This window comes from Prionailurus viverrinus, chromosome B2 (genome assembly GCF_022837055.1).
Source record: "Prionailurus viverrinus isolate Anna chromosome B2, UM_Priviv_1.0, whole genome shotgun sequence".
Taxonomy (NCBI): Eukaryota; Metazoa; Chordata; class Mammalia; order Carnivora; family Felidae; genus Prionailurus; species Prionailurus viverrinus.
In genome coordinates, this window is record NC_062565.1 from 17,837,077 (window position 1) to 17,864,836 (window position 27,760).

The following is a 27,760-nucleotide window of genomic DNA, read 5'->3' on the forward strand; positions in this document are numbered from 1 at the left end:
ATGATCTCGTGGTTCATGAGTTCGAGCCCCACATCGGACTCTGTGCTGACAGCTCAGAACCTGGAGCCTGCTCCAGATGGTGTCTCCCTCTCTCTCTGCCCCTCCCCTGCTCGTGCTCAGTCTCTCTCTCAGAAATAAGTAAAAACATTAAAAAAAAAAAAAAAGACTTCAACATACTTATTAACTAGTTGACTAACCTATATTGGATAATGATTGCAAATAACCCCACACAAGTGGCTTTTACCATTGAGACATATGGGTTGGGTTTTCTTAAATGAGTCTAGGCATTCCCTACGCACGTGTTTACTGCTTTCTAAGGTTTATCAATTCAAAAAACGGTTACCTTAGGACTGAAGTTTTATTAGATTCTAGAAACTTGAGAGATTCTGTTATTTGCAGCATGTGAACATTAAGTACGGTAATTTTCTCTGTGATTTGTTTAGACGTGTTTGTTTAGAGCTCCGTTCCCTTACATGATAAAGATTTCTCGTCAGGGCCATTTGCTATTGGAATCAACTGAGTATAGCATGCCCTGTATTGCTGTGTTGTCTGGGAAGAGGTTCTCAGCAAATCCATTAGACGAATTTTCGTCTTGCCCAGGACACAGGGCCTTCTTCACCTTCAAAACAAGGCACCAGGCTACACCCAGTTGGACGTACATCAAGAATTCATTTGCAAGTGGTAGAACATTTCCTCCAATTCCTTGTAAAAGCAGCCAAATAAAAACCACGCCTGTTGAGGACTCTTGTCTGATTTGAATCCCTATTTTCAACCCAAGACAGGTCCAGAGGAGCTGAAGGTCCCTGATAAGTTGCATTTGTTGCTGCACGTACTGGGGTGTATATACAGGTTGCCAATTCTGGGAATTAAGTGCCTATCTATAGCAAGCCTAATCTTTTATACAGAACGGGACAAGTAGTTCTTCTGTTTACAGTATTCTTCTGCAAAAATGAGAAACATCTAAACAAACTTTCAAAAGAGAACGAACACGGGAGGAAGAGTCTTGGGATGTGCCCCGGATACGTGGGGGAGGACCTCCCCCGCACCCCTACCCTGCCACCCCCTCACCCCATGGAGTTTGCAGCTGTTTTTAGAAATACAGAAAGCCACAGAGTAGGCCTGGCATTTCTTCTGGAAACATCTCCTGAAGCTGAACATTTGGCTAAAAAGCACTGGGCTGCAATTAGAAGTTACACAGCAACCCAAAGAAAGGCAGAAGTAATTTATGGGGGTGGGGATGGTTGTCACTTTTGGAAGTGACCAGGGTTTTTTGGAGTACTAGCCTAACATGGGTTCTTGTGATGGTTACTCAGGTAAGGATCAGTTTGAGAGTTCAGTGGTCAATTCTAATAAGTGCAGTTTTGTCTATATGCAAAAGTTCAATAAAAAGTTTAAGAAAGTGGGGCGCCTGGGTGACTCAGTTGGTTAAGCGTCTGACTTCGGCTCAGGTCATGATCTCACGATTTGTGGATTCGAGCCCCGCGTTGGGCTCCGTCCTGACAGCTCGGAGCCTGGAACCTGCTTCGGATTCTGTGTCTCCCTCTCTCTCTGCCCCACCCCTGCTTGTGCTCTGTCTCTCCCTCTCAAAAATAAATAAAACATTAAACGAGTTTTTTCCAGTTTAAGAAAGTTATAGAATGTGTACGAAGGTGATAAAATAAAACGTGAGCCAAAGAAACGTTGGCTTCACGTTCAATTCCTTGCCCTTGTCTCTCGTCCTCCGCCCAGAGTCGTTTTAGGAATGGAAGTGCCAGTTTTGAGTTATCCAGCTGTGAGGTTTTGAGGCCTCTATTCTTAAGGACTTGATACTGGTGTTTTCATTTGTGCGGTCGTTGTTTTCAGTATTTTAGAAACTCTGAATTATGGACATATTTAGATCAAGACCAATAACTAATATCCTTAATTCATAGTAAGAGATACACTTTTTTTTTTTAATGTTTATTTATTTTTTGAGAGACAGAGAGAGACAGAGCATGAGCGGGGGAGGAGCAGAGAGAGAGGGGGACAGAATCCGAAGCAGGCTCCAGGCTCGGAGCTGTCAGCACAGAACCTGACTCAGGACTCGAATTCACGAACCATGAGATCACGATCTGAGCCGAAGCCGGATGCTTAACCGACTGAGCCACCCAGCTGCCCCAAACTCTTTTTTTTAATGTTTATTTATTTTTGAGAGATAGTGTGGGGGGGGGGGGGGAGGGGCAGAGAGAGAGGGAGACAGAGCATCCAAGGCGGGCTCTCTGCTGTCAGCATAGAGCCCAGTGTTGGGCTCGAACCCACAAACCGTGAGCCAAAGTCAGACCCTCAACCGACTGAGCCACCCAGGAGCCCAGTAAAAGATAAACTCTAAAGTCATCTATAAATCCAGACAAATCCTCTTCTGTCTGAGTTTTTTTGTTTGTTTGATTTTCAGTAGGCTCCACGCCCAATGTGGGGCTTGAACTCATAACCTGGATTAAGGGTCCCATCCTCCACTGACTGAGCCAGCCAGGTGCTCCCTGAATGAGTTCTGATAAGAGATCATATTGGGATGTTGTGACGTGCTCATTAGGCTGTTCTTGTATGACTGACTGAAAGGACTCACAATGGAAGTTTTGTGAGTCGGTCATATGTGTTTCTGGAATAAAAGTGGAATTCAGTTTTTGTTATTCTTCCAATTAAGTTTGTGACATTCCCGCTATTTAAAGATCATCCTTGGGGCGCCTGGGTGGCGCAGTCGGTTAAGCGTCCGACTTCAGCCAGGTCACGATCTCGCGGTCCGGGAGTTCGAGCCCCGCGTCAGGCTCTGGGCTGATGGCTCAGAGCCTGGAGCCTGTTTCCGATTCTGTGTCTCCCTCTCTCTCTGCCCCACCCCTGTTCATGCTCTGTCTCTCTCTGTCCCAAAAATAAATAAACGTTGAAAAAAAAAATTAAAAAAAAAAAAAATAAAGATCATCCTTGACTTACAATGGGGTTAAGTCCCAATAAACTCACTGTAAATTGAAAATATCAAGTTGAAAATACATTTAATACACCTAACCTATGAGACTTCAAAGCCTACCCTAGACTACCTTAAATATGCTTAGAATGCTCATATTGCCTACGGTTGGGCAAGATCATCTAACACAAAACTTATTCGTAATACAGTGTCGACTCTCTCATGTAATTGATTGAGTACTGTATGGAAAGTGAAAAACAGAATGGTTGTGGGGCACCTGGGTGGCTCAGTCGGTTGAGTGTCCAACTTCAGCTCAGCTCACGATCTCACGGCTGGTGAGTTCCAGCCCCGCATCGGGCTCTGTGCTGACACCTTGGAGCCTGTGAAAGGAACAATCCAAATGACAGCCCTCCCTTAGTTTAAAGCTAGGTTCTCTTTTCTGCTTATTATGGATCTTTGATAAGAAATACAATTGCTGAGAAGTCTGTTTTGCTTGCTGTTTGCTACGAGCATTGTGAGGCCTTTCCTGAATGTAACCCGCTGTGTCGTAGAATGGGTTGTAAACCTTCCTAAATGTAGTCTGATATGTGATGGAATGAGTGATTGTACATAAACTAACCGGCATTTCTCGCTTCTGTAAACCTGCTTGCTTAACACATTCCTCCCCTACCCCCTTCCCCCTTCCCCCTTTTTCCTCCCGCCACAAGTAACGGACAAAGCCTTCCCGCCAAAGGACAGACAAAGGACGCCCAATCAGAGAACAACAAATGTCCTTACTTTAAAATCAACTAATCAGGCCCCTCATAATTTGAAACCTCCCCTGTGCTATTTGTCTCTGTCTATAAAAACGCTGTACCAACCCTGATCGAGGCCTCTCGCGTCCCCGGCGACGAGTGCGCAGAGGACCAGGTTCGAACCTGCAAATAAACGACCCTTGCCGCTTGGCTTTGACTTACGACTCTGGTGGACTTTTGTGGGAGGTTTCGGAACTTCGGGCATTACACCTGGAGCCTGGAGCCTGCTTCAGATTCCGTGTCTCCCTCTCTCTCTGCCTCTCCCCTGCTCGCACTTTGTCTGAGTTCTAGAAAATCTTCCAGATCCTTGGTAGTAATCTCAGAAGCCTCTGCATCTTGGGAAACTGCCTTCTCCCAGAGCCTGTTGTCTCTTAATGCGGACGATTGGGTGGAATCAAAAAACAAAACAAAACAAAACAACCCTGACAGTTTTTAATACTTACTAGGCACCATGCGGCACTTTCAGCAACTGATATTATGACACGTAATTTACTTATAACGGTAGTGCTATTATGGGCCCTATTTTACAAATACAGAAACTGAAATTCAGAGTGATTACATAATCTGCCTCACATTGTATACACTAGGAATCTGCAAAGCTGCACTCGAAGCCAAGTAGTCTGGTTCCAGAGAGCCTCTTCCCCTCCCCCACAGTTCATACACGACCCAGCCTCTGTCTCGCTCAGCATTTATAGGCACGCCCCCCAAATACCCTCCAGAAACAAGGAGAAATGTGCTATATTAAAACAGCCAGGCAAATGGGGATATTGTGTTAGTACCCGGTACCCAATATCCTCATGTGGTCAGAATTTTATGGTACAAAAATCACTTCTCCCCACTGCCTAAGGCGATTGGCCTGAGTTTCATTAAGTCATGGCAGGAGTGGTAGCTGGCATCTAGACAAGAACACAGTGACTGTGACAAGGAGAGAAATTCACTGCCCAGAGGCCATTGTTCCAGTAATCCCACTGGAAGGGGGTGGGGGGGAGGGATGGAATTGGTCATAGAATCACCAATGGCCAAGCTGGGAGCTACATTCTCCATTATCTTGTAAATCATCGGCATGGTCTCCATTTTACATATGAGTAAATTGAAGCCCACATAGGATAAGGTAACTGCTCAAGGTCATACACCAGGTACCTGAAACCTAAGCCTGTCTGCCTCTAAAATTTTTGCTCCTTCCTCTGCATGCTTCAGAGTTAAAGCAAAATAATGCAGGAAAACTTTTTTGAGATCACCCAGTTCAATTTCCTCATTTTATAGAGAAGGAAACCGAGGCTCTAAGAGATGAAGTGACTTGCCTAGGGTCAAACAGCTAATCACAAGAGGCTAGAACCTAGAAGATAATTTTGTAATGTGCATATGTAGGTCACTGGCCTTTCTTACATGGTTCAGTGGCTGGAGTCTGAAGAACCTATGTGTTCTAATCCTTGAGTGTCTTTTGGGGTCATCCAAGACCTCATCCTTAGAGGCCATCCAGAGATTCTTCCGGCTCTTCTACAAACATCTTTGAAGAGAAATACTAGCAAGTCATAGCCATTGCTGTGAAATGCATTATTTTCCAGATATATACATATGTATGTGTATATACATATATATACATACGTATGTATATATACATATATAGACACACACACAGATGTATATATCTGGAGAATACATACATACATATATATATGTATTATGTATTTGGGGGAGGGAAATTGAATCAGAACTGCCCAATATACAATTCTTACTTTTTAATAAATTCCCAAACACCTTCCCAACTGTCTCCAATGTCCTAAAACCAAAATTAACTGAGGCTCAGTTTGGTTAAGTCATTCGGCTAGTGTCCTACAAGCTGACAAGGCTGGGATGCCTAAGTCTGTATTCTCCCCTCCACACTGTCCTGCAAGATGAGAGAAACCTCGCACAAAGCTCAGAAGCTTGAAACCTGGGGAATCTCAGATTAAATGACATATGTGAATAATTAACAAGATAATTAAACCCAACAGAGAAGGCTCTATGAGGACTTGTGATGGAAAATACATTAAGATTTAGCTGAAGGCAAAATTTTTCCTTCTGTCATTTCCAAAGTCAAACATACAGGGACTCGTAAAATAGAAAGACGGTCAACTTGGCCTTTTTTTTTTTTTCCTAAATAGAGGAAGCAGTATACAGTAGCAACAAGAGATGAAAAAAAGCATCTCTAAACACTGCCCATGAACAGTCTACATCACCAATCAGCTTACTACTCTTAGTAACATTCTCTACCCATCTTCCCTACAGAAAGAGGGAGGCCAAGAGAATGGACATTGTTAGCAATCATTATTCTGACTCTTGCTTCTAATGCTTACAGAATTTGTAGATTCAGCTTTGTCCATTAAAAAAAATTAAAGAAGAAGAAGAAGAAGCAGAAGAAACAGAAGCAGAACAGGAGAAGAAGAAGAAGAAGAAGAAGAAGAAGAAGAAGAAGAAGAAGGAAGAGGAGAAGGAGAAGAAACAAAAGAAGAAGGAGAAGAAACAGAAGAAGATGAAGAAAAAGAGGAGGAGGAGGAGGAAGAAAACGTAGTCTGGTTGATGTAACATATCCTAAAAGTTTAAGTTGGATACAAAGAGTTTCACTTTTCAGCAAATCATTATTATGGGATACATAGAAAGCCTTAGCCTGGACTATTGGAATGTTGTATTTCCTTTGAAAAGAAGCAGCTTACTCATTTCTGAAAACTGGAGTCTACTCCATGATTTTCTATAAATCGTGTTTTCTTGCTTTGAGTTTGTGGGGTAGTTGTCAAAGCTGGTCAGTGGGCACGAGAGGGTTATGGTGGTGTGTGTTGGTGAATTTCATGTTAGAGTTTATAAATTATCCCGGTGTAAGCAGCTAGGAGGGACGACGTCTGTTTGAACTTTGAGGAAGTTGAACGCCCAAAATGGGAAGGATGTGGCTGGGCCAGCAAAAACCTGCACAGAGTGATTGTGAAAAAGCTCTCATTTCTTTCAGGTCCTTGCCGTGCTGATTTCCTTTCCTGAGAAATTACATTATGTTCCACATAAGTACTGCCTTAAGTCCCTTCGGGTTCACGGTATGGCTTAAGAAAACAAAACAACCTATGAATCCCAATCCCCGTTTCTTTCCCATGATGTGATTGCAAAAATAAAGTCCTGAAGACACTATCGACATCCTTTGAATTTTCGAGGAAATGCTTCTCACGGAGGATACTTCACAGTGTTGGTGGGAGGATGAAGTAGGCGGTGTTAGTAGTTTCAAAAATTACACCCAGTAACATTAAGGGGAATCAAAGTTAGAAAGAATGAGTACCCGTCCCAGCAAATTAAGCTGGTACATGGTGGTGGAACTGTAGTGTAGACCCTGGTAAGAATATATTTAAATTTTATCTTATTGAGGATCCTCTTGTTCCTACGTAGACAAACTCTTTTTTTTTTTTTATTGTTATAATTCTTTTATTTTAGAGAGAGAGCATGGGAGTGAGGAAGAGGGGCAGAGGGAGAGGGAGAGAGAGGGAATCCCAAGCAGGCTCCTCGCTCAGTGCACAGCCCAACACGGGGCTGGATCCCACGACCCCGGGATCGTGACCTGAGCCGAAATCCAGGGCCGAATGCCCAATTCACTGAGCCACCCAGGCGTCCCTCAGTGGACAAATTCTTAACCTCTCACTTTACACTCAAGTTTTTCATTTCCTTCTCAGAACGGCTAAGAAGTAGCTGCTGTTACCATGACTGTAGAGATGAGAAGTTTGAGGTTAGGGTTACCCATGATCACCAAGCTAACAAGGGCAAAGCTAAAATTCATCAGCAGTTTTGCCTCGTTCCCGAGCCCAGGGGATATTTGCTCAATACGAATACTTCCCAAACGTCAGTTATTTGCACATCACTTTTATAACAGCCACTATAATGCAACCAGCATCACGCTTTTCCTTACATAGGCTCGCTTTCCTTTTCCCTGGGGACTGCCTTTTTTTCCACAGTCAAGGAGAACCTCTGACGGAAATGAACAGAACCAACATTTGCTGCCAATCTAAAAAGGGGCCAGTGTCTGTAAAAGATGGTCTCCACCAGTGGTTCTCAAAGTGCGCTTCCTAGACAAGAAGCATCAAGTCACCTGGGAGTTTGTTGGAAATACAGATTCTGGGGCTTGCCCCAGGCCTCCTGAATCAGAAAGTCTATGGGTAGGGCTCGGCTATCTGTGTTCCAACAGGCAGATCCTGGGAGTCCGTCTGAGAACCACTGCACTGTATACATTATCTTATTTAATACTCATAACTGCTCTGGGAACTAAGTGCTAAACGTTATTCCCGTCATCGCAGATGGGTAAACTGAGGGTCAGCAGACACTAAAACCAGCAGCACATAGTTAGCAAATAAGGGCAGCCAGGGCTTAAACTCTGTTTGGCTCCAAAGCCTTTTCAGAGTATCACCTGGACTCAAAGGGGGATGGAAGGAGATGCCGTTGTAGTGGTTCAGAGAAATGGAGTTGAGACATTCAGGTTAAGAAGATAATTTTGACATTGATTATACATCTATTATGGCTTTGATACACAAAATAGTTTATTTTATTGCTTAAAGGGTCATTGAAATGCAATACTATGTTTTTGTTTTAAAAAAAAAAGGCAACTGCTGCTTCTAGAAAATATTTGTCTTGGTCGAGATGATGTCAGGTTGAAAATTGGAAAAAATGGTCTTGCCACTTCTAAAATGGATGCTGTATTAATCCTTTGTGCTCGAATAAAGTCACATTAAGTTCAGCTTAGTGAATGTTTACCAATCATAACGGTATTTATACTTAATTAAATCTTCATATATACTTTAATCCAATTTCTTTTGTCTTGCAGAATGTTGTTCTAGAGATTAGGAATTAAAAGCTAACCGAGAGCCGTGTTTCTGCATTCTTTCCTTCACGGGGGTGGGGAGCAAAGTATGTTTGGGCACAGATTCCCCAGTAAAGATGATCCAAATATTATAGCATCACCAATGACCGGAAGCATCATAAATGATTCTTCAACTGCCTACAGCTTGGGCATAGCTCAACTATGTAGATTGTATGCAACCTGTCTAAAGTTTCTCGACTAGGAACTCAGCACGTTGTGATCCAGACTCATCCATCAGTCTAGGTACTCAAGAGCCAGAGTGAATTGTAAATTTTCAATCTTCCCCCAAATTTCTGGTCCTCAAAGGGTCTAGGTTTCCTCCATGAGGAAACACAAGCCAGAAGGCCCAAACCACCAACACAATATTTTAAAAATCATGTCCAAATTTAATATTATGATCTGGCTATACAAACGTAGTATCGTTTTAAAATTCTGTTATATGGATAGGAACCCATGGAAGTTTCTGATTTATACAATTTTTCCTTCAACCAGAATTCACCTCCATATTGATCAAATAAGTGTCAATGTGGATTTTCATCTGGCCACAGACACACACAAATAGCTGTATGGTAGAGGTATGGTAGAGCCAACTGTTCTAATGACATTTTTAAGACATGATCCTACCAGTCCATCAATATTTATAATTCTCGGTCGGTCATGGGCATGACTGAATGCATCCTTTGTGGTTCTAGAAACTGATTTCTAAACTTAGGCTGATGTACAGAGAACACAATGCATACTTTGAAAAACACTGGGACTGATCCAGCCACGCCCAGATTTAAGGGCCCGGTAGGTAACCTTTCGGGTAGAGAACACCTACCTTCTAAATAGCTCAGTGTTTACATCTGCTGGGAGCGACACCTGGAGAAATGTTTCAAGTTTCTTTCTATTGTTGTCTTTTCTTAACCTTTCATCTCTTTATGCCCGTGTTTCTTTCCCCCTAATCCAGTAGCGAAGGAGCAGCCCAGATCAAATGAAGACAGGAGAAGCCCACTGCACGAAAGGGGAGCAGGCCAGGAATCTAACAGCAATACTAACAGCGGGGCTGGAGGGGCGCCAAGTTGGGGGAGAAACTCCAAACAGGCGCACGTAAGATGGAAACGAACTGCAGGCGTCCAGGTAGGGAGCAGGTGCTTTCTCTTGGAATCAGATGCGACCGCATGATGGGCCCGGGGTGGCTACCCGGAAACCAGATTTCTTAAGGAGGAACTTTGCCCTATGACATTCCGACTGGAACTCCGAGGCTTGCCAATTCTACAAGGTCTTTCTGATACTTTTATCTTCTCCTTCACTGATACCACGTGTTGGCCTAGCTCTTGGGGCATTATACCTCCACGCGGTATCTTACCTACCATTTCTCTAACCCTTACTACCGAAAATTACGCCGCCCCTTGTTTGGATCCAGGTGACAAATCGCTTCAAAGTAAGGAAAACTAAAGCGTTTAAGTCAAAAGCAGCTTCCTAAATGTCGGCCGATGATCTGTGCAAATAAAGAACGCATTGTGTCGTCCTTTGTTTCTCGCTTACAGACAATAGGGGACCTGCTATAAAGATCATTTTTCTTCGTCTGCGTATTTGTGGGAGAAAAAGAGTATATGTGGGGGCGCCTGGGGGGGTTCAGTCGGTAGAGCATGTGACTTGATCTCGGGCTTGTAAGTTCGAGCCCCACATTGGGTGTAGGGATTTCTTGTAAATACATAAATAAATAAATAAATAGATGGACAAGATACTATTTAAAAAAATGAACAGACAAAACAAAACTCACAGAATACAGAGATGGGTGGTTATCAGACGGGAAGGGGTCTGGGGGTGGGTAAAACGGGTGAAGGGGGTTCATTGCATAACGACAGGTGGTAACCAGACTTCTTATGGTGGTCACCTCGTAGTGTGACCATAAATCAAATGATTATGTTGTACACCTGCAACGAATCCTATGCCAATGTTACCTCAATTAAAGAGAAAAAGGATGTGTACCGTTTTCCACGCAGGATGTTTCATTAATTTTATTGTCTGTAAACGTAGTAAAATATCTCTGGAAGGATACAGAAGGAAGCAATCTATCAGGAACTGACGGAGTGCAAAATAAAGAGATCTGACACCTTTTGAATATATTTCCTGTTTTTTAGAAAGCTAACTTAAAAAAAATGTTTTAAAAACAGGGGCAGATATTCAGAAAAAGAAAAAAAACACTACAACAACAACACATTTTTTGAGTGGTGGAGTGGGGGGAAATGAGTCCAATATACTAAAATTCTAAATCCAGAAACAAACCCCTTGAGGTCATGTCTGTCTTCTTACAAAAGGCACTCTCGGTCCGTGGAACAGTAGTTGGTACAACTAAGGGCTAAATAAATATTTGTTGACTGCTAAAAATATAAGTGTCAAAATGTTCTACTAATTTCTGAAGACTTCTAGTCACTGTGAAGACAAAGTCTCGATACACTTCACAGGGACTAGGTTCAAAGTCTCAGCCTGCTTGTTCCTCCCCCCCCCCCCCCACCCCCCCAGCCTTTTGTAAGAACGCTGGCCATTTCCACTGGCTCGCAGAAGGAAGAGCCAGACCAAAGCCTGTTCCAGATGGGGACTGGGGAAGCTGTCACAGAAACCTGTGTGGGGTTGGCCATCAGTTCCAACAAGGACACCTTCCCATGACTCCAGTTAGCACAGCGGCCCTGCTAAGCCTCAGCGTGTTCACCGTGTTCGAACACGCACACACACACACGCACACAGACTCTCTCTCTCTCTCTCTCTTCCTGTTAACCTTATTTCCAGCTTAAAGTGGTCAGCTGGAACTTACCTCTATGGCCCCCCCCTCATTTTTTTCCCCACCCTTCCCCTGTCCTGTCTCCCTTCTGGGATTCTGCAGGGAATTTGCTTCAGATATACAGGAAAGATGAAATGACTATTCCCTCCTTTGCTGGTACAAGTTCAAACTTCAGGTCACACAAATCCAGGATTAGATCCCAGCTTTGCTTGGGCAAGCCGTGTAAAGAGCATATTACTTCAGTCTCTCTAAACCTCCTTTTCTTCCTCTGCTCGTGAGGATTACAATGATCATTTCTCCTAATTAAAAGAAATGATGGGGGCACCTGGGTGGCTCAGTAGGTTAAGCAACCGACTCCAGCCCAGCTCATGACCCCGCGCTTCGTGGGTTCGAGCCCTGCGTCGGGCTCTGTGCTGACAGCTCAGAGCTTGGAACCTGCTTCAGATTCTGTATCTCTCTCTCTCTCTCTCTCTCTCTCTCTCTATGCCCCTCCCCTGCTTGCAAAAAATAAATAACCCTATTTATTTAGGGTTAAATAAACCCCTGTCTCCAAAAAATAAATAAATCTTTAAAAATTAAAAAGAAAGAAATGATGAAATACATACCTCTGCAGCAAACTATACCAACAGAAAACAATATTAGACACCACGTATCATATATTTACACGGTTTTTTTTTTAATTTTTTAAGTTTATTTACTCTTGAGAGATAGAGACAGAGCATGAGCAGGGGACGGGGAGAGACACAGAATCGGAAGCAGGCTCCAGGCTCTGAGCAGTCAGCACACAGCCCAATGCGGGGCTCGAACTCATGAACCGCGAGATCATGACCTGAGCCGGAGCCGGACGCTTCACCCACTGAGCCACCCAGGCGCCCCTATTTACGTGTGTTTAAGACAGTTGTTTGTAAATAATCAGGATGAACACTCACTACACTATGATACTGTTGGTTTACTCCTGCTCCTACAAGTCTGTGTGATCTGACAATTTAGCAGCTCATGGGATAGCATATGTCTCTGTTCCCAGTCCCCTTGCCAGTCCTCTTTCCGCCCTGAGTAGACTTTTGAGACCATGACTCCAGTCCGGCTCTGAGGAATGTGGAGTGATTGAGAAAGGAGCAACCACTATCAATCTACTTCAGAGATGAAGGCGGCTTCCAACCACGTTCCAATGTGTCACCAGCAGTCCTACATGTAAGCGCAGGGAGCGATTTCACACACAGCAGGCACCGGGCCACCCTCGCACAGGGCCGGTACCCGCAGCCAGGCTGGCACAACAGTAGAAACTAGTCGATGGAGGCATCACCAGGAACAGGTGGTGCAGGCCACACAGGTGTTCTCGGGCAGCATACGGAGAACAGAACTTTGAAAAGATACTCAGTCCTGAATCAAAGAGGGAATTGTGTTCTGTTTTCTGCCTTTAGTTGCCTGGCACCCCTTGGACCCCTTTCCAGATTATCATAAACAATGGAAAAGACTTAACAGTATATAAAGCCAAGCGGCTGCAAACTGGAATTGCTAATAATCTGTGGCTTCGAAATTGAGAATTTACTTTGGATCGACCCCAGCTGTTGATCAACTCTGTCTATTCCAACTCATTTTACCCAGTTCTTCTGGGCAACACCGTACCAGACCGCTCGTGTTGAACCCAGTCGGTCGAGACCTGGGCACTTGATCAGATCTCAGACCAGAGACATTTCACTGAAGAGATCATTTATCAACATCCAAAGATTCTAAGATTCGAAAAACAGCCCCATCGACTTGGAGCATTGACTTTGAGGATCAGTGTTAACAGCCCGTAACACACTCTGAAACTCATATTAGAACTCATACATTCTAGACTGCTTATGAAAAATCAATTCCATCACGTTGTAGCTGTGCTTATCCAGAAAAGCATGAAAAGCATTCATTCACAAGACTGAGCTAGCACATGTCGATTACACCTCGGTTAAAACAAAAGCAAAAACAAAACACTGAGCTACAAGTCGGTTACTATGTGATACATGATCAAAACAGACCAGACCTCCCATAGTCTGCATACTTCTTAAATCACCATATTGCACATAGTTACAAGACGACAGAGCTGGCACTTAACTGTCACCAAAAAGCAACCAGACTTAAGAGTTTTCTAAGGGCTAACATTTTTTCCCAAATAATTTCAAATGGGTCTGTTCTCTTAGGAGCGTTCCATGTTAGTGGACTCAATCTACGAGTAAGAAAACGTTGGACCGGCAACCGGCACCTACCTGGAATCCTGTTAAGTGTCACCCAGAAATGTTCGTCGGGGCTGTAAGTATCTTTTGACCAGTGTAGTAGATCAATGGCCCTTTTGTCATGGAAGACAAAGTTGACAAACTCTCTGGTAAGGGCCACATAGGCGGTGCCAAAGTAGATGGTCAGCTGATGTGGAGGCGAGGTTTTCAAAATATTAGTATTTTTCACAAAAGAGCCATCCTTGCCTATGTGCTCCTGGTGGACATACTTAGTCCGTTTAATTGCATGATCCGGAGGCAGTACCCCCGGGGTAATGTTTTTCCCTTTAAATCCTTTCAGATACCGGACTATCTCCTTGTTGGTTTTCAGGGGGAAATCTTGCCCACACGTGTTGATGGCGTACCTCCATGGGACCTGGGAGGCCGCAAGGTCTTTTAGGCAATTCAGGTCAGCCTGGAGCCTGGAAATGCCTGCGTAGACCACAGGTTCTCTCTTTGACGCGACAAAAGCGTTTTGGAAGCAACTCAGTAACCGCCATACAGATGCCTTAAACTCAGCCGGGGCTTTCTCATCCACATGAACACAGTAGACGTTCTGGGGCATATAGATAGCCCTGAAGAGCCTTTCAAAAGTGTCAAAGTCCTTATGGATGACCATGACATAAGCCAAAGGGAAAGCGACTTCTTCTTCCGACAGGGGGCTTGTGATGTAGTGATTCTGGATCAGGTAGTCCTTACAAGAGACGCTTCCCAAAGGGGATGGTAAGGTCTTCCCCCACAGAAAGGCTGACTTAGCTCCTAAGGCGTCATCACAGGCTTGCACTGGAGAATACCGTGGACTGGAACCGTTCACCTTCCCGAAACTCTTTGGCACGTTTAACTGGCTACTATAAAGGATCACCAAAATAACCACACAGAGCAGGATGGAAGCAAAACAGCAATACCTCCAAAAGTTCATTATTTTCACTTCCTCGGGGAAGGGATCTCTCTCCAGGGACGGAGAAATGACCCGCCCCTGAAACCTCGGGCGCGAAGAGGCTGAACTGACGGCTCTTCGCAGTCTGGGATTTCGACAGCTTCGCAGCGGGGCGTGAGCGCTTCAAGCCTCATCTACTGTCTCCCGGAGCGCGGCGTCCCTCCTCCGGGGCGCCGGCCGGAGAAGAAGCGATGCTCCCCGGGCTCGGCGTGCTCTTCCGACCCTCGCTGCTGAATCCCGGCCGCGCTCCGCCCCGCCCAGAGGCCCTCCTCATTTGCATACGGAATGCGAGTGGCGGATCCTTGCAAATTACCTACTGCATTGGAAGGACGGGTCCTTTTCGCCGGGGCTGAGTCTCCCCAGCTTCACCCCGCCCCCCTCCCATCCAATCTATTCCGGTACCATCTCCCTTCTCTTCCCAGGCTCCCCCCCCCCCTCGCCTGGCAAAGTAAATGCTCCCACTTTGCCCCCCCGGGGGAGCCCCGCGACCTGCTAGCCGCCCCGGGGAAACCACAAGGTTGAGGACCTCTGCCCCTCGGGTTTATTTGCTTCTCTGCCCCTCTTTTTGCTTGTCAGTGTTGTTTCTACCTCTGGGCATGCAGACACAGATAAGAAAAAAATGCACTTGTAACACGTGTTCAGCAGATTATCAGCTGCAAAAAAAAAAAAAAAAAAAAAAAAAAGGAAAGAAAGAAAAAAGAAAAAGAAAAAGAAAAAAGGCTGGTGAGGTACGTGTTCCCCGGATTAAATCAGCCAGTTTCCCATGGTGTTATACACCACCGAGTCTGTGGAGGCTATGGGAAGAGGGAAAAAAGCATCACCCTCTCGGGGTATGGCAGAAGGAACCTAGCAGTGACTGACTTGTAACATTGAAGGGTCCGTGTGGATGACACAAATCGTAAATGAAACAAACACACGTTAGTTTGCACACCAGACCGAAACGTGAGAGTCCTTGTTCCCAGAGAGAAAAGTTGGTTCCCCTTTCACACAGAGCTTCAGATAACTTGAGCTGTCAACACGGTATTTATCTACGAAATGTGGAGTGACTAGCCACTGGGTCTTTTGAAAAGTCTGACAGCTTCAGATTTGAGTTCATTTCACAGAACTCAAAGAAGTCTCCTTCCCACCAAGCCACCTCTCCCACTTCCTTATTCTGAAGAAAGAACAAAGGCTTCGGGGCCGCTGCAAAATTCCTGGAAGTATCACTCAGTGTAATTCAAGGGAGGCAGGAAGAAAGAGAAGCCCAGCAGGTCCGGTCACATTACACAGGGGTTGTCACAGCTCACCTGTGCCGGGTGCCTGGAGCACTCAGCAAATGTGGAGTGCCTTGTAGACCTATGAGGGCGGTAAGGAAGCTTCTGGGGAAAAGGGACTGGTCCAACTACAAAATCCATTGTGACAGTCACAGTGGTATGCTAAAAATGCCTGCGCCCATCTCCTGTCCCACCTGTCTGGGCAGGATCAGCTGCCTCTGTTAGGAAAGTGTTTGGTGTATAATGCAGCGATCTCCTTGCCCCCTTCTTGTCCCACCCCTCTCCCCTTCCCCCCCTCCCCCCCACTCCCCAGCTTACTGTAATGGGCTGAGCTAATGAATGACAACAGTGTCACGGATGTGATGGATACGGATTTGGACACAGACCCGAAGAGTTGGCGGGGACCTTAAAGATATCTAATTAATACAACCCTTTATTTTACAGATGAGAAAACCGAGGCCAAGAAGAACATTCTTTTCCCAAGTCATTCAGCTGGAGAGAAGCCAGAAAGCTTCACTCTGCAGCTCCCTAGTCCAGATGCTGGAGCCAGTCCATTTGAGCCTCAAATCCCTGCTGGTCGCTGACCAGCTGTGAGACCAGGGTAAAGTTACTGAACCTCTCTGAGCCCCAGCTTCTTCATCTGTGAGATGGACAGTCACAGTGGTTTCCGTTTCACAAGGCTGGGAAGAACATAAAAAGAGATGACTCTGGGGGCACCTGGATGGCTCAGTCGGACCTGCGACCGACTTCGGCTCAGGTCATGATCTCACAGTCCATGAGTTCAAGCCCCGTGTCAGGCTCTGTGCTGACAGCTCGGAGCTTGGAGCCTGCTTCTGATTCTGTGTCTCCCTCTCTCTCTGCCCCTCCCCCACTCATGCTCTGTCTCTCTCTGTCTCAGAAATAAATAAACATTAAAAAAAATTAAGAAAAAAAAGAGAGATGACTCTTGTTCAGGGTTTATGTTTATGACCATACATGTTCCATAAGCATTACCAACTATTGTTATTGTTTCTCTTTAGGAAAATATCCAACATCTCCTGACCTTGTTAATGAACTGATATTTTGACTTCTGTTCTTAGTAATGGCAAAGAGAAATTTTTACCCTCTTAAGGCTTTCCAGTGGGTTGCTTTATTTCTACTGAAACAGGGGAGGTTAAATTCCACTCTTATCCTTCCCCATCACTCTCCCCCTTCGCCCCAGACACAAAATAGAAATACGCTATAGGAAGGGAAGAATTGAATAGCCCATGTGGATGCCTTCACCTCCCTTCACTCTTAGTAGAGCCACGCCCTTTTCTGTAAAATACATCCTTGGCAGAACTTTCGAGGAGAGCAGGAGTAAGGGAGGGCTGGGGGGGGGGAGGGAATTCTGGGCTCTCATTGTAGGTTCGGGGTGGTTTTCCCTCTTTTTGCCTTGAGCCTTGACCCTACAGTAGAGCCCCAATGGAATGCCAATACAAAGCAAACTCAACAAATCTTTCAACAGGATTTATTCAACGCAGATTGCAAGCGGGGCTGCGAGAGAGGCGCGACGTGATTTACAGCTCCAAACAGCACGACCCGGGAGATGCCTCTCTGGTCTGTCCTGCCTTATGTACAATGGTTTAGATGAACAACGTGAGATTTCGAGGTGATGCCCTGCTAAGCAGTTAGCCCAGCGGGTAGGTTTGTTTTGCTCGGTATCTGTGGCAACTGAACAGGCATTTTCTTCTAGCAAATAATTGGGGCGGGCTAAGCTGTGACTTCCAACCAGTACATTATTTCTGCTCTGGTCACTGCAGTTGGCTTAACCTACTGCAAACTGTCATCGAGCGGGCATTTTGTATGACCTTCCCCTGCCTCTCCGTACCCCAGGATGATCTTTAACATCACAAACGAGGAGATAGCACAGGAGGCAGCTAACAACACATCATCAGCTCAGCTCTGCACGAACACACGAGGCGAGGCTACCTAAAGGTTTCTGAGAACACGGCGGGATCTTTTCTCCCTTACAGTCACTGGGTTCTTAGTAACTTAGGAGCCATGTGTCTGCCCCAGCTGAGCCATGAGGGGTAAACGTGGAGGCTGGTTTGGTTCTCGGAAGGGGCAGCCTTGGAATCCGGGCCTGACTCCTTTCCAAGTGCTCATACCTCTCTACCACAGATCACTCCTCTCAACCTAATTATTGCTGCTGGCTCACGACAACGCTTTGTGACGGGCCCCCTCATTTCCGCCAAATGTATACCATGCTGTGTCAGTCTGGCAACCCCAAATGCTTTGGCTACGCGGGAGACACAGAAAATAAACAAGGAAGGATCTCCCAGCAACCAACGATCACAGATTTGTGGGCTGGAGTCACACACGTGAATGTGTCGGGGAAGAGAAATGAAAATAGTAGGTGAAGCTGGAGGAGGAAGGGAAAGACAGGGCTGGTAAGTTCACAAGTGGCAGCTCACATTTGGGCGAGGTGTCATGGACACAGAGGGAGGGTGGGGACCGCAGCGAAGAGCCTATGTCCCACCTAAAGCAAGCAGCTCCCTCTCAACGCTGGCCAATAATGCCACGCTGGCCACAGGGCCTGTAATTTTTTTTCAGTGTTTATTATTGAGCAACAGAAAAGGAGCATGCGTGAGGGAGGGGCAGAGAGAGAGGGAGACACAGAATCTGAAGCAGGCTCCAGGCTCTGAGACATCAGCACAGAGCCCGACGCAGGGCTCCAATCCATGAACCGTGAGATCATGACCTGAGCTGAAGTCAGATGCTTAACTGACTGAGCCATCCCGGCGCCCCACTCTTCAAATATTTTCAGAAGTGAGAAATCTGAATTTTACCCTTAAAAAAAATTTCCAGATTCTTTGAATGTGACCAAGTACTTAAGAAATTTTTAAAACACAAGTGCATGCATGTACATGCACCCTGAAGGCTGCATGGAGCCTTCAAGATGCAAATTTATCATCTTTGTTTTAAGCATCAAAGGTCCTGTTCATGTGCGTTGAACCCCTCTCCGGTCTTAAGCCATGAGCTCTTAGTATAGTTGCACAGTCGTAACAAAGTTACTCAGACCTAAGCAGCTAAAAAGTCACAAATTCAAGAGGACCTGTCTGACTCAGTCAGTTAAGCGTCCACCTCTTGGTTTCAGCCCAGGTCACGATCTTACGGTTCATGAGTTCCAGCCCGGCATCAGGCTCTGTGCTCAGAGTGCAGAGCCTGCTTGGGATTCTCTGTCTCCCTCTCTCTCTGCCCCTTCCTCACTCACGTGCTCTCTCTCTCTCAAAAATAAATAAATATTGTTTTAAAAAGTCACAAATTAACAGAGGGATGTAGCACGGGGACACCCAGGCACCCTGTTGTCAGCAAGGTGATGGGCTGCGGGTGAGAAGGTTCAAGAAAAAATCCAGAAGCAGAGCACTTGCAAGACCATTCAGTTAAAGGATGGCTGCCATCCGTTCAGCTCAGGGACCATTTTATTACTGCCGATCAGTACCCCCAGCACTTGTAAATTATCAAATAAGTTAATGTCTATGAAAGGGTTTGACAATCATAAAGATGATTGCAAACATTGGGCCAAGCAGACCGTCTCTGAAAACAAGCAGAGTGCTAACATTTAGTGAGAAGATATATAAATGTATTTATCTATCTTATGCATACCTGCTGCACATTCTATTTAAAAAGTCATTTGTGAAGGATGTTTATTCAGAATTTCTTTTTAAGTAACCAGTTTCTGCACAAAAGGGGAGGCTTTTAATTATTTAGCAATCACAATTACGACAAAAATTTTTCCCTGAAAGTATTAGGCAATTATGTTGACCACATGATTCTACGTCAGCATTTTTTTTTTTCTATAAAGGGCCACATAGTAAATATTTTAGGTTTGTGAGACATTTGGTTTCTGATGTAATAACCACTCACGTCTGCTACCGCAGCTCGAAAGTAAGCCATAATATGTGCCCGTGTCCTGTGAAGTCTTTATTTGTGGACACCGATATCTCAAGTTCATATAACATCCATGTCACTAAATAGTCTTCGTTTGGTTTTTTCCAACCATTTAAAAATGTAAAGTCATTCTCAGCTTGTGGAGAGTACAGAAACGGGTGAGACTTAGCCCATGGGCTGTGTGTCATTTGGCGATCCCTGTTCTAGACTGCAATTGGGTTCCTCCAGGCCTATATTTTGCAATACTGGAATCTTTGCAATCACCTATAGATTCTGTATCTTTCCAGACAAAGAAATGTGAAATGGGGCCAATTACACCTGCCTGAAGCCCCTTTACATCCATCATCTGGGTTATAGTGCACAGCACTGGACTGTATGCCTCAGTTTCCTTCCTTCTTCTATAAAATGGAGGTATTAAGAGGACTGACCTTATGGGGCTTTAAGGAGATTTAAATAGGTTCAGGATATAAAAAGAGCTTAGAACAATGCCTTGCACGTAAGAATTACTCAACAAGTCTTAAGGCATCTCTCTGTTACCAAACTTGGCTCATCCAAGAACATACCTGCCCCGTCTACTTCCTAGATACTAAACAGTGAAGCAGAACAACTGTGTTTGAGGGGTCATTCTGCCGCCTGAAAGATCCCAAAGGATAGGTGGGAGCCCTCAAGGTCACTGTTATCATGGGTGACATTGGCCTCTTCTGCCCTGTGCCCCCGCCCCAAAGTGGGGCGACTACACTTCAGGTTTCTTCAGCCTGTATTTCCAAACCATTTCCAAATGGTTACCTCTTCAGAGAGCCAGCCTGCTGGGTCACCCCACAAAAAGGTTACCACAGAGACAAATACACAGCATAGTGGGGGAAGACCAAGGCTTTGGAGCAGCGTTATATATTTTTTAAGGCTTTATTTTATTGTTTTTTAACATTATTTATTTTGAGAGAGAGAGAGCACGTGCACCAGTGAGGGAGAGGGGGAGAGAGAGAGAGAGAGAGAGAGAGAGAGAGAGAGAGAATCCCAAGCAGGCTCCACACTGTTAGCGTAGAGCCCAATGTGGGGCTTAAACTCACAAACCATGAGATTATGACCTGAGCCCAAGTCAAGAGTGGGACACTTAATGGACGGAGCCACCCAGGTGCCCCTGGAGCAGGGTTCAAACAAAGCTCTGCTGCCTCCTACGTGACCTTGGAAAAGTCTTTGGGGATCCCTGTCCCTTAGTTTCCCAATTGTTAAAAAGGAATAGTCTTTCTAAGTGGTGGAAAGTCAATCTGGCTATGAAGCCTTCTTCCGAATCTTCTCCTGATCTTCCACAGACGGTCACCCTAGCTTACCTCACTCTTCTGGGGTCGCACTCCCTTTTCTACTTCCCTAGAGGCCTTCTTGGGGTAGCAAAGCTCTTTCCCTTCCGGGGTCAATTGCCCAAACAAAAACAAAAGCGAAAAGCAGACAAGAAACACAAACAAAAATGTTATCTTTGGTTATATTCTGCTCAACTTCAAGGAACAGAATAGTGACGGTTGTCTTTCTATGCAACGTGTCGGTTTCCAAATGTCTCCTTTGAGAAAAAAGATGGCAGATTCAGGAAGTGAATTTGCAGGTTCAAGGTCTGTCCAAATCTGGGATATGCTTCTGCTACCCTTCTCGTACCAACTGCCTCCAAACTCCTCCACCTACATATTTTTGAAAGTTGAACTGATGTTGCAAGGGGTTGGTATTTCTACTAAGACCCAGTGTTTTACCATTCAGCAGCTGCGGGAGATCTGTATCTTGAAGATACTCTTTATCTTTTGAACATTTTCAAATAAGTGGAAACAAAACAGTTTTAAAATAGAAATAGGGTGTGGCTTCCTCCAACTTCTACTTTTAATAGCCCTATTAAATTCTTGACTTGAGTTCAGTTTATTTAATCCACTCTCCTACTAGCTTCTTTCCCACAGAACCTGTCATTAACTTGAGCTTAGACAGTGTATTAGGGCAGAGGGCTTGGATCAATCCCAAAGAAGCAGACATTTCTTCTTTCCTAGACGTTAAAGCCAAACAAATTTGTCTCCAGGATATGTCCTGTGTTTGCGCATAACTGAAGAAGATCTTTGTATTTGATTCTCCCACTGGTTAAAGTGGTTTTCGATTCAGATTTTATGTTTACCAATTTATCCTTTGAAATGATTTCCTTAAACTCTATCCTTTCTCCTCAAAAAAAAAAAAAAAAAAAAAGAAAGAGAAAAGGAAAAAAGAAAAGAAAAGGACAATTTCTTATAAATAGAGGAGGTGTGGCCCCAGTCTGCTTTGGTTAGGGCCCTCGTGAATGATAGTGTAGTTTCAATCACTACCCTTCGATGTGTCTTCAGTGTTTTGGAATCTGCGGAACTGAGTGCTTTTGATGATAACAGTTTTCCAATTTACTGATCGGTGCTGTTCTGTGGAACACAAATATCTAAGGCATTAATTCTTGATCCCAAGATGACCTGGGCATTGGGAAGCAAGCAGGAATGTGTTGGGGCAGCACTTAGGGTGACCATCTGTCCCAGTTTGCCCAGGACTGAGGGATTTCTCGGGATGTGGGATTACCAGTGCTAAAACTAGGAAAGTCCTGGGCATACCAGGATGAATTAATCACCCTAGACACCAGCTGTCCTACCCACTCACAGCTGCAAGATAGTTGACAAAAGAGTATTTGGGGCACCTGGGTGGCTCAGTTGGTTGAGCGTCCAACTTCGGCTCAGGTCATGATCTCACAGTTCGTGAGTTCGAGCCCCACGTCGGGCTCTGTGCTGACAGCTCAGAGCCTGGAGCCTGCTTCAGATTCTGTGTCTCCCTCTCTCTCTTCCCCTCCCCCATTCATGCTCTGTCTCTATCTCTCATCTCAAAAGCAAATAAAAATGTTAAGCAAAATTTAAAAAAAAAGAGTATTCAATAACTGGATGAGTGTGGAAGGAAAAGAAATGTTTAAACCATTGATCCGGGTGGAGGGAGTAGAGGGAATGCAGAGTAGAGATGCAGATCATCAAAAGTCTGCAAACTGTAGTGCATAAAACCCATATAGCCCTTCCTTACCTATCCCAAATCACTAAGGCGTGGGGACCAAATGATCAGCGTTTGTTGGACAGCTTTACAGTGAGCTGAAAAGAACCCACATACATTATTCTAACTACACAGATGTTCCCCAGGGGGTAGGGGAATGTCTTAGGAACAACCTATATAATGCAGGGAGAACCTAAAAGGAAGATAGCAGCTATCGCAGTGTTGACTGTGTCTGAAGTCCCCTCCCCTCCGTATCACATGTGACTCGAGAGGTCTTCTTTCTGTTAAGGGGAGACGAATAGAAAAGTATGAAGGTCTTATGAATGGAATCACTTATTTTAACATGTGTAAGAAATGGCCAGTAAAGCCAGGAAACGTTAACTCATTTAACAGCAGCAGAGTCAACCAGCCGTTTGATCTCTCCGACTCTCAATTTCCCGATTTGTACAAGCTTAGCGCAAATTGGAACTAGATGCTCCCTCAGGCTTCTTTCAGCTCTAAATGCTGTGATTATTCTAGATTCTTCCCAGAATAAAGAGGATGCTGTTTTTACAGGAAAAGTGCACTGGGGAGTTTTGTTTAAATTCACTTAAAGTGCAGGGGAAAGTCCAAAACGTGGTAGGATAACTGACCAGAGATAAAATCCAAGAAGACTTGGAAGTGGGGTGGAGGGCGCTTGGCTCAGACAGACCAAAGTCCTTGGAGAGGAGAAACCACATGGGGGGAGGGGTAAGCAGCCTTTCCGGGAGGCCCCCCCCACTGAACACCCCACCAGGACTTCAGGGTCTAAACTGGGCAGTTTTCACGTGGGATGTAGGAGAGTGTTTGGGGTCCCGGGCAGGAGGGCTTTCCTTCTGTAGACCCCCAAGGAGCTCTGATTTGAATTGAGGACAGAATCCCAGATTTTCATGAAGGAGGAATCCTGTGAGGAATGGGGCTAAGGAAGGGGATGACTCAAGAGAAGAGACTAATGATGGCGGGAAGCTAATTACGTTAGGATGATCTGAATATCTTTGGTTTGCTTAGTAAAAAAAAAAAAAAAAAAATGGCAGCATCAGCCTTCAATATGTTCACAGTTAAGTTCTGATCTTTTAAACCTGCCTTGAAAAGAAAGATTATGGGGAAGGAATATCATCCACCTATTCTCAGAAAACATGGCACTGACATGGATATGGGGTAAATATACTTTGGGGAAAACCTTCTGATGCTCATGGCTTTGACCAAAAGCAGCTCAAGAAAGAATATGATATACTCTGCAGGTCAGGAGATGAGATTTCAAAAGATGGGCTTGTAAGCAGCTGTGGCAATGAGAAACCACATTAACACAAGGTTAGTTCAGAAAGTGACTAATACATTTACTGCTTTGGACGTAACTTTCTTTTTTTCCTTAAAAATTTTTTTAAGTTTATTTATTTTGAGAGAGAGAGAAAGAGAGAGCAGGGGAGGGGTGGAGAGAGAGGGAGAGAGAGAGAATCTCAAGCAGGCTCCACGCTCCCAGCTCCAAGCTCACCACAGGCTCAAACTCACGAACCGTGAGATCATGACCTGAGTAGAAATCAAGAGTTCAGACGCTCAACTGACTGAGCCACCCAGGTGCCCCTGGATATAACTTTCTAAGATTGTTCACCAACAGATGAGTTAATTTCATCAAATAAGTAGCCTTATGAAAACCCAGATACGTCCTCTAAAGCAGGGGCTTCTGCTGTTGGGTTGTTCTTTTTTACTTCTATGGTGTGGAGTAAGGTACCAGTTTGGTAAGATCAGGGATGGTCGACCTCGGATTGAAGCATAGTCTGGCTAGGGCCAGCACTGCTCCCCAAATAAGGTTGGCACTGTGAAGTATTCCCAAGGTGAGCAAGATGCTTTGGAAACACAAGGAGAGAGAACAGTACCATTGCTATTGACCAGGAGTAGAAAGGAAATGTCAGAAATGTCCCAGAAGGACTGAACATGGCTAGAAAATGCTGTCTGAAACTGATCCCTCAGGACATGGCAAAGTAATCTAGGGTGTGTGTGTGTGTGTGTGTGTGTGTGTGTGATGGGGGTGGAGGTGGAAGGGGTGATGATTTGCAACTGACTGGGCAGCAGGCTGAGGGGCATATTAAAAACTATTTCCATTTAGGAAGAACAGTGCTGAAGGTATCACAATTCCAGATTTCAAGATATACTACAAATCTGTAGTAATCAAGACAGCAGGTACTGGCACAAAAATAGACACACAGATCAATGGACCAGAGCAGAGAGTCCAGAAATAAACCCACCCTGATATGGTCGGTTAATTCATGACAAAGGAGGCAATATTATACAATGCGGAAAAGACAGCCTCTTCAACAAGTGGTGTTGGGAAAACTGGACAGTTACGTGTAAGAGAATGAAACTGGACAACTTTCTTACACCATATACAAAAATAAATTCAAAATGGATTAAATACCTACATGTTAGACCTGAAACAGTAGCATTCCTAGAATGAAACATAGGCAGCAATTTCTTTGACGTCAGCTGTAGAAACATCAATTCTAGCTATGCCTCCTTAAACAAGGGAAACAAAAACAAAATTACACTATTAGAACTGCACCAAAATGAAAAGCTTTTGTATCGTGCAGGAAACCAACAAAACAAAAGACAACATACTGAATGGGAGGAGATATTTGCAAATGATATATCTGATAAAATATCCAAAATATATAAAGAACACATAAAATTCAACACCAAAACAAAACAAAACAAAACAAAACAAAAAGAAAAAGAAACCCCAAGCAATCTGATCAAAAAATGGGCAGAGGACCTAAAGAGATATACTTTTTTTCAAAGAAGATATACAGATGGTCAATAAACACATGAAAAGATGCTCAACATCACTAATCATCAGGAAAATACAAATCAAAACCGCAATGAGGGCACCTGGGTGGCTCAGTCGGTTGAGGGTCTGACTCTTGATTTTGGCTCGGGTCATGGTCTCAGGATCGTGGGATCAAGCCCCACACTGGGCTCTGCACAGGGCATAGATCCCACTGGGCTTGGGATTCTCTCTCCCTCTTCTACTGCTCTTCTCCCCCAGCGCCCTCTCTCTCTCTCCCAAATTAAAAAAAAAAAAAAATGAAATGAAAAAATTAAAAAATAAAGGGAAAACCACAATGAGGTATCACCTCACATCTGTCAGAATGGCCAAAATCAAAAACACAAGAAATAACAAATGTTGGCGAGGATATGTAGAAAAAAAGAACCCATGTACACTGTTGATGGGAACGCAAATTGGTGCAGCCACTGTGGGAAACAGTACGGAGTTTCCTAAAAAACAAAACACTAATCTGAAAAGACATATGTACCCCTATGTTTACTGCAGCATTATTTACAATAACCAAGATACAGATGCAGCCCAAGTGTGCATCTCTAGACGGATCGGTAAAGAGGATATGGTATACATATATAATGGGATATTACTCAGCCATAAAAAAGAATGAAATCTTGCATTTGTGAAAACATGGACAGACCTACAGGTTATAATGCTTTGTAAAATAAGTCATCCGGAGAAAGACAAATACCAAATGATTTCATTCATATATGGAATTTAAGAAAGAAAAAAAAAAGCAAAGAAAGAAGAAAAGACAAACAAAAACCCAGACTCTTCAATGCACAGGACAAACTGGGGGTTGCCAGAGGGAAAGTGGGTGAGTGGGGCGGGTGACATAGATAAAAGGGATCAAGAATCTACTTATTTTTTTAATTAATTAATGTATTTATTTTGAGAGAGAGAGACAGCACATGCACACATGGTGGAGGGGCAGAGAAAGAATCTCAAGCAGGCGCCACACTCAGCACAGAGCCTGATGGGGAACTAGAGCTCACGAACCGTGAGATCATGACCTGAGCAGATGCCTAACCGGCTGAGCCACCCAGGCGCCTGAGAGCACACTTTGACAAGCACTGGGTCACGTACAGAATTGTTGAATCATTACATTGTACACCCGAAACTAATATAACATTGCATGTTAATTACACTTGAATAAAAAAATTTATTTCTGCCTTTCACAAAGATGGTGCTGAAGGTGAAGAAGGAAGTTCCTGTCCTTCCCAAAGGCAAAGGCAAAGCAAAGGCTTTGAAGTCCAAGAAAATGGTGCTGAAAGATGTCCACAGTCACACACACACACACACACACACACACACACAAAAGGAAGATCTGCAGGTCATCTACCTTCTGATGACCCAAATGCCTCTGAAGGCAGTCCAAATATCCTTGAAAGAATGCCCCCAGAAGACACAAGCTGGACCACTGTGCATCATCAAGTTCTCCCTTACTACCCAGTCGGCCATGAAGAGCATAGAGGACAACACACTTGTGTTCACTGTGGATGTCAAGGCCAACAAGTACCAGGTTAAAGACACTGTGAAGAAACTCTATTACCTTGACGTGGCCAAGGTCAACACCCAGATCAGGCCTGATGGAAAGAAGAAGGCATATGTTTGACTGGCTCCTAATTATGATGCTTTTGGATATTGGCAACAAAATTGGGACCGTCTAAACTGAGTCCAGCTGGCTACATCTAAATCTAAAATTTTTCGCCATAAAAAAAAAAAGATTTATTTCCATTTATATCAATTCAATAACTATTCTTATCCCACTGGATGCTCACTGTGTTGGGCTGCCAAAAACATGAAAGACCCCATATGAGATTATACTTTAGTCAGGGTAATACGATATTCACATTCATAATCATAATGTAAAGAAGATTATAAAATGACATACAAGCGTTACAAAGGTTTACAAAGTGTATCATTGAGAGAGAAAAAAAAAAAGATCAGGAAAAGCTTCCCAAATGACAGGCCATTAAAAGCAGACATATTAAGGCCATTATTTAAATGGGAGAGATGGAGAAGAGTGGCCCCGGTAGAGAGAGAATGAGCTGAAGAAAAGTGCCAAAGGCAGGAACACAAGGAAGGTGGTTTTTCTGGAATATTCTTCTCAGAGAAAGCAGCAGTGAGAATTGACAGTGAGGTGGTATTGGTGATAATGAGGTGATATCTATTAGGAGTATGTTGATATCTGACATCCCATG

General features: G+C 44.3%; 2 protein-coding genes and 1 long non-coding RNA gene across 4 annotated transcripts in view; 1 reads left to right on the forward strand and 2 right to left on the reverse strand.

Annotated features, from left to right (window-relative positions):
• LOC125165763 (uncharacterized) lies at positions 1-27,194 on the forward strand. The gene is made up of 3 exons (XR_007152212.1): positions 1-11; positions 7,879-7,893; positions 27,079-27,194. It is a non-coding gene; the product is annotated as an uncharacterized LOC125165763 (long non-coding RNA).
• GCNT2 (glucosaminyl (N-acetyl) transferase 2 (I blood group)) overlaps positions 1-27,760 on the reverse strand; it is a 58,297-nt gene that overhangs the window by 18,810 nt on the left and 11,727 nt on the right. The window contains exon 1 of one of the 2 annotated variants that reach the window (XM_047859029.1): positions 13,580-14,791. The exons of the other annotated variant lie outside the window; for it this stretch is intronic. Within the exon in view, the coding sequence (XP_047714985.1) occupies positions 13,580-14,504 (925 nt within the window). The 5' untranslated portion in view covers positions 14,505-14,791. Of the gene's footprint in view, positions 1-13,579; positions 14,792-27,760 lie in introns of those variants that run through there. 2 annotated transcript variants of the gene reach the window in all.
• LOC125165762 (N-acetyllactosaminide beta-1,6-N-acetylglucosaminyl-transferase-like) overlaps positions 3,914-27,760 on the reverse strand; it is a 62,249-nt gene continuing 38,402 nt past the window's right edge. Inside the window, exon 2 of the mRNA XM_047859031.1 lies at positions 3,914-4,078. Coding sequence (XP_047714987.1) covers positions 3,996-4,078 — 83 coding nt within the window. The 3' untranslated portion in view covers positions 3,914-3,995. The remainder of the gene's footprint in view (positions 4,079-27,760) is intronic.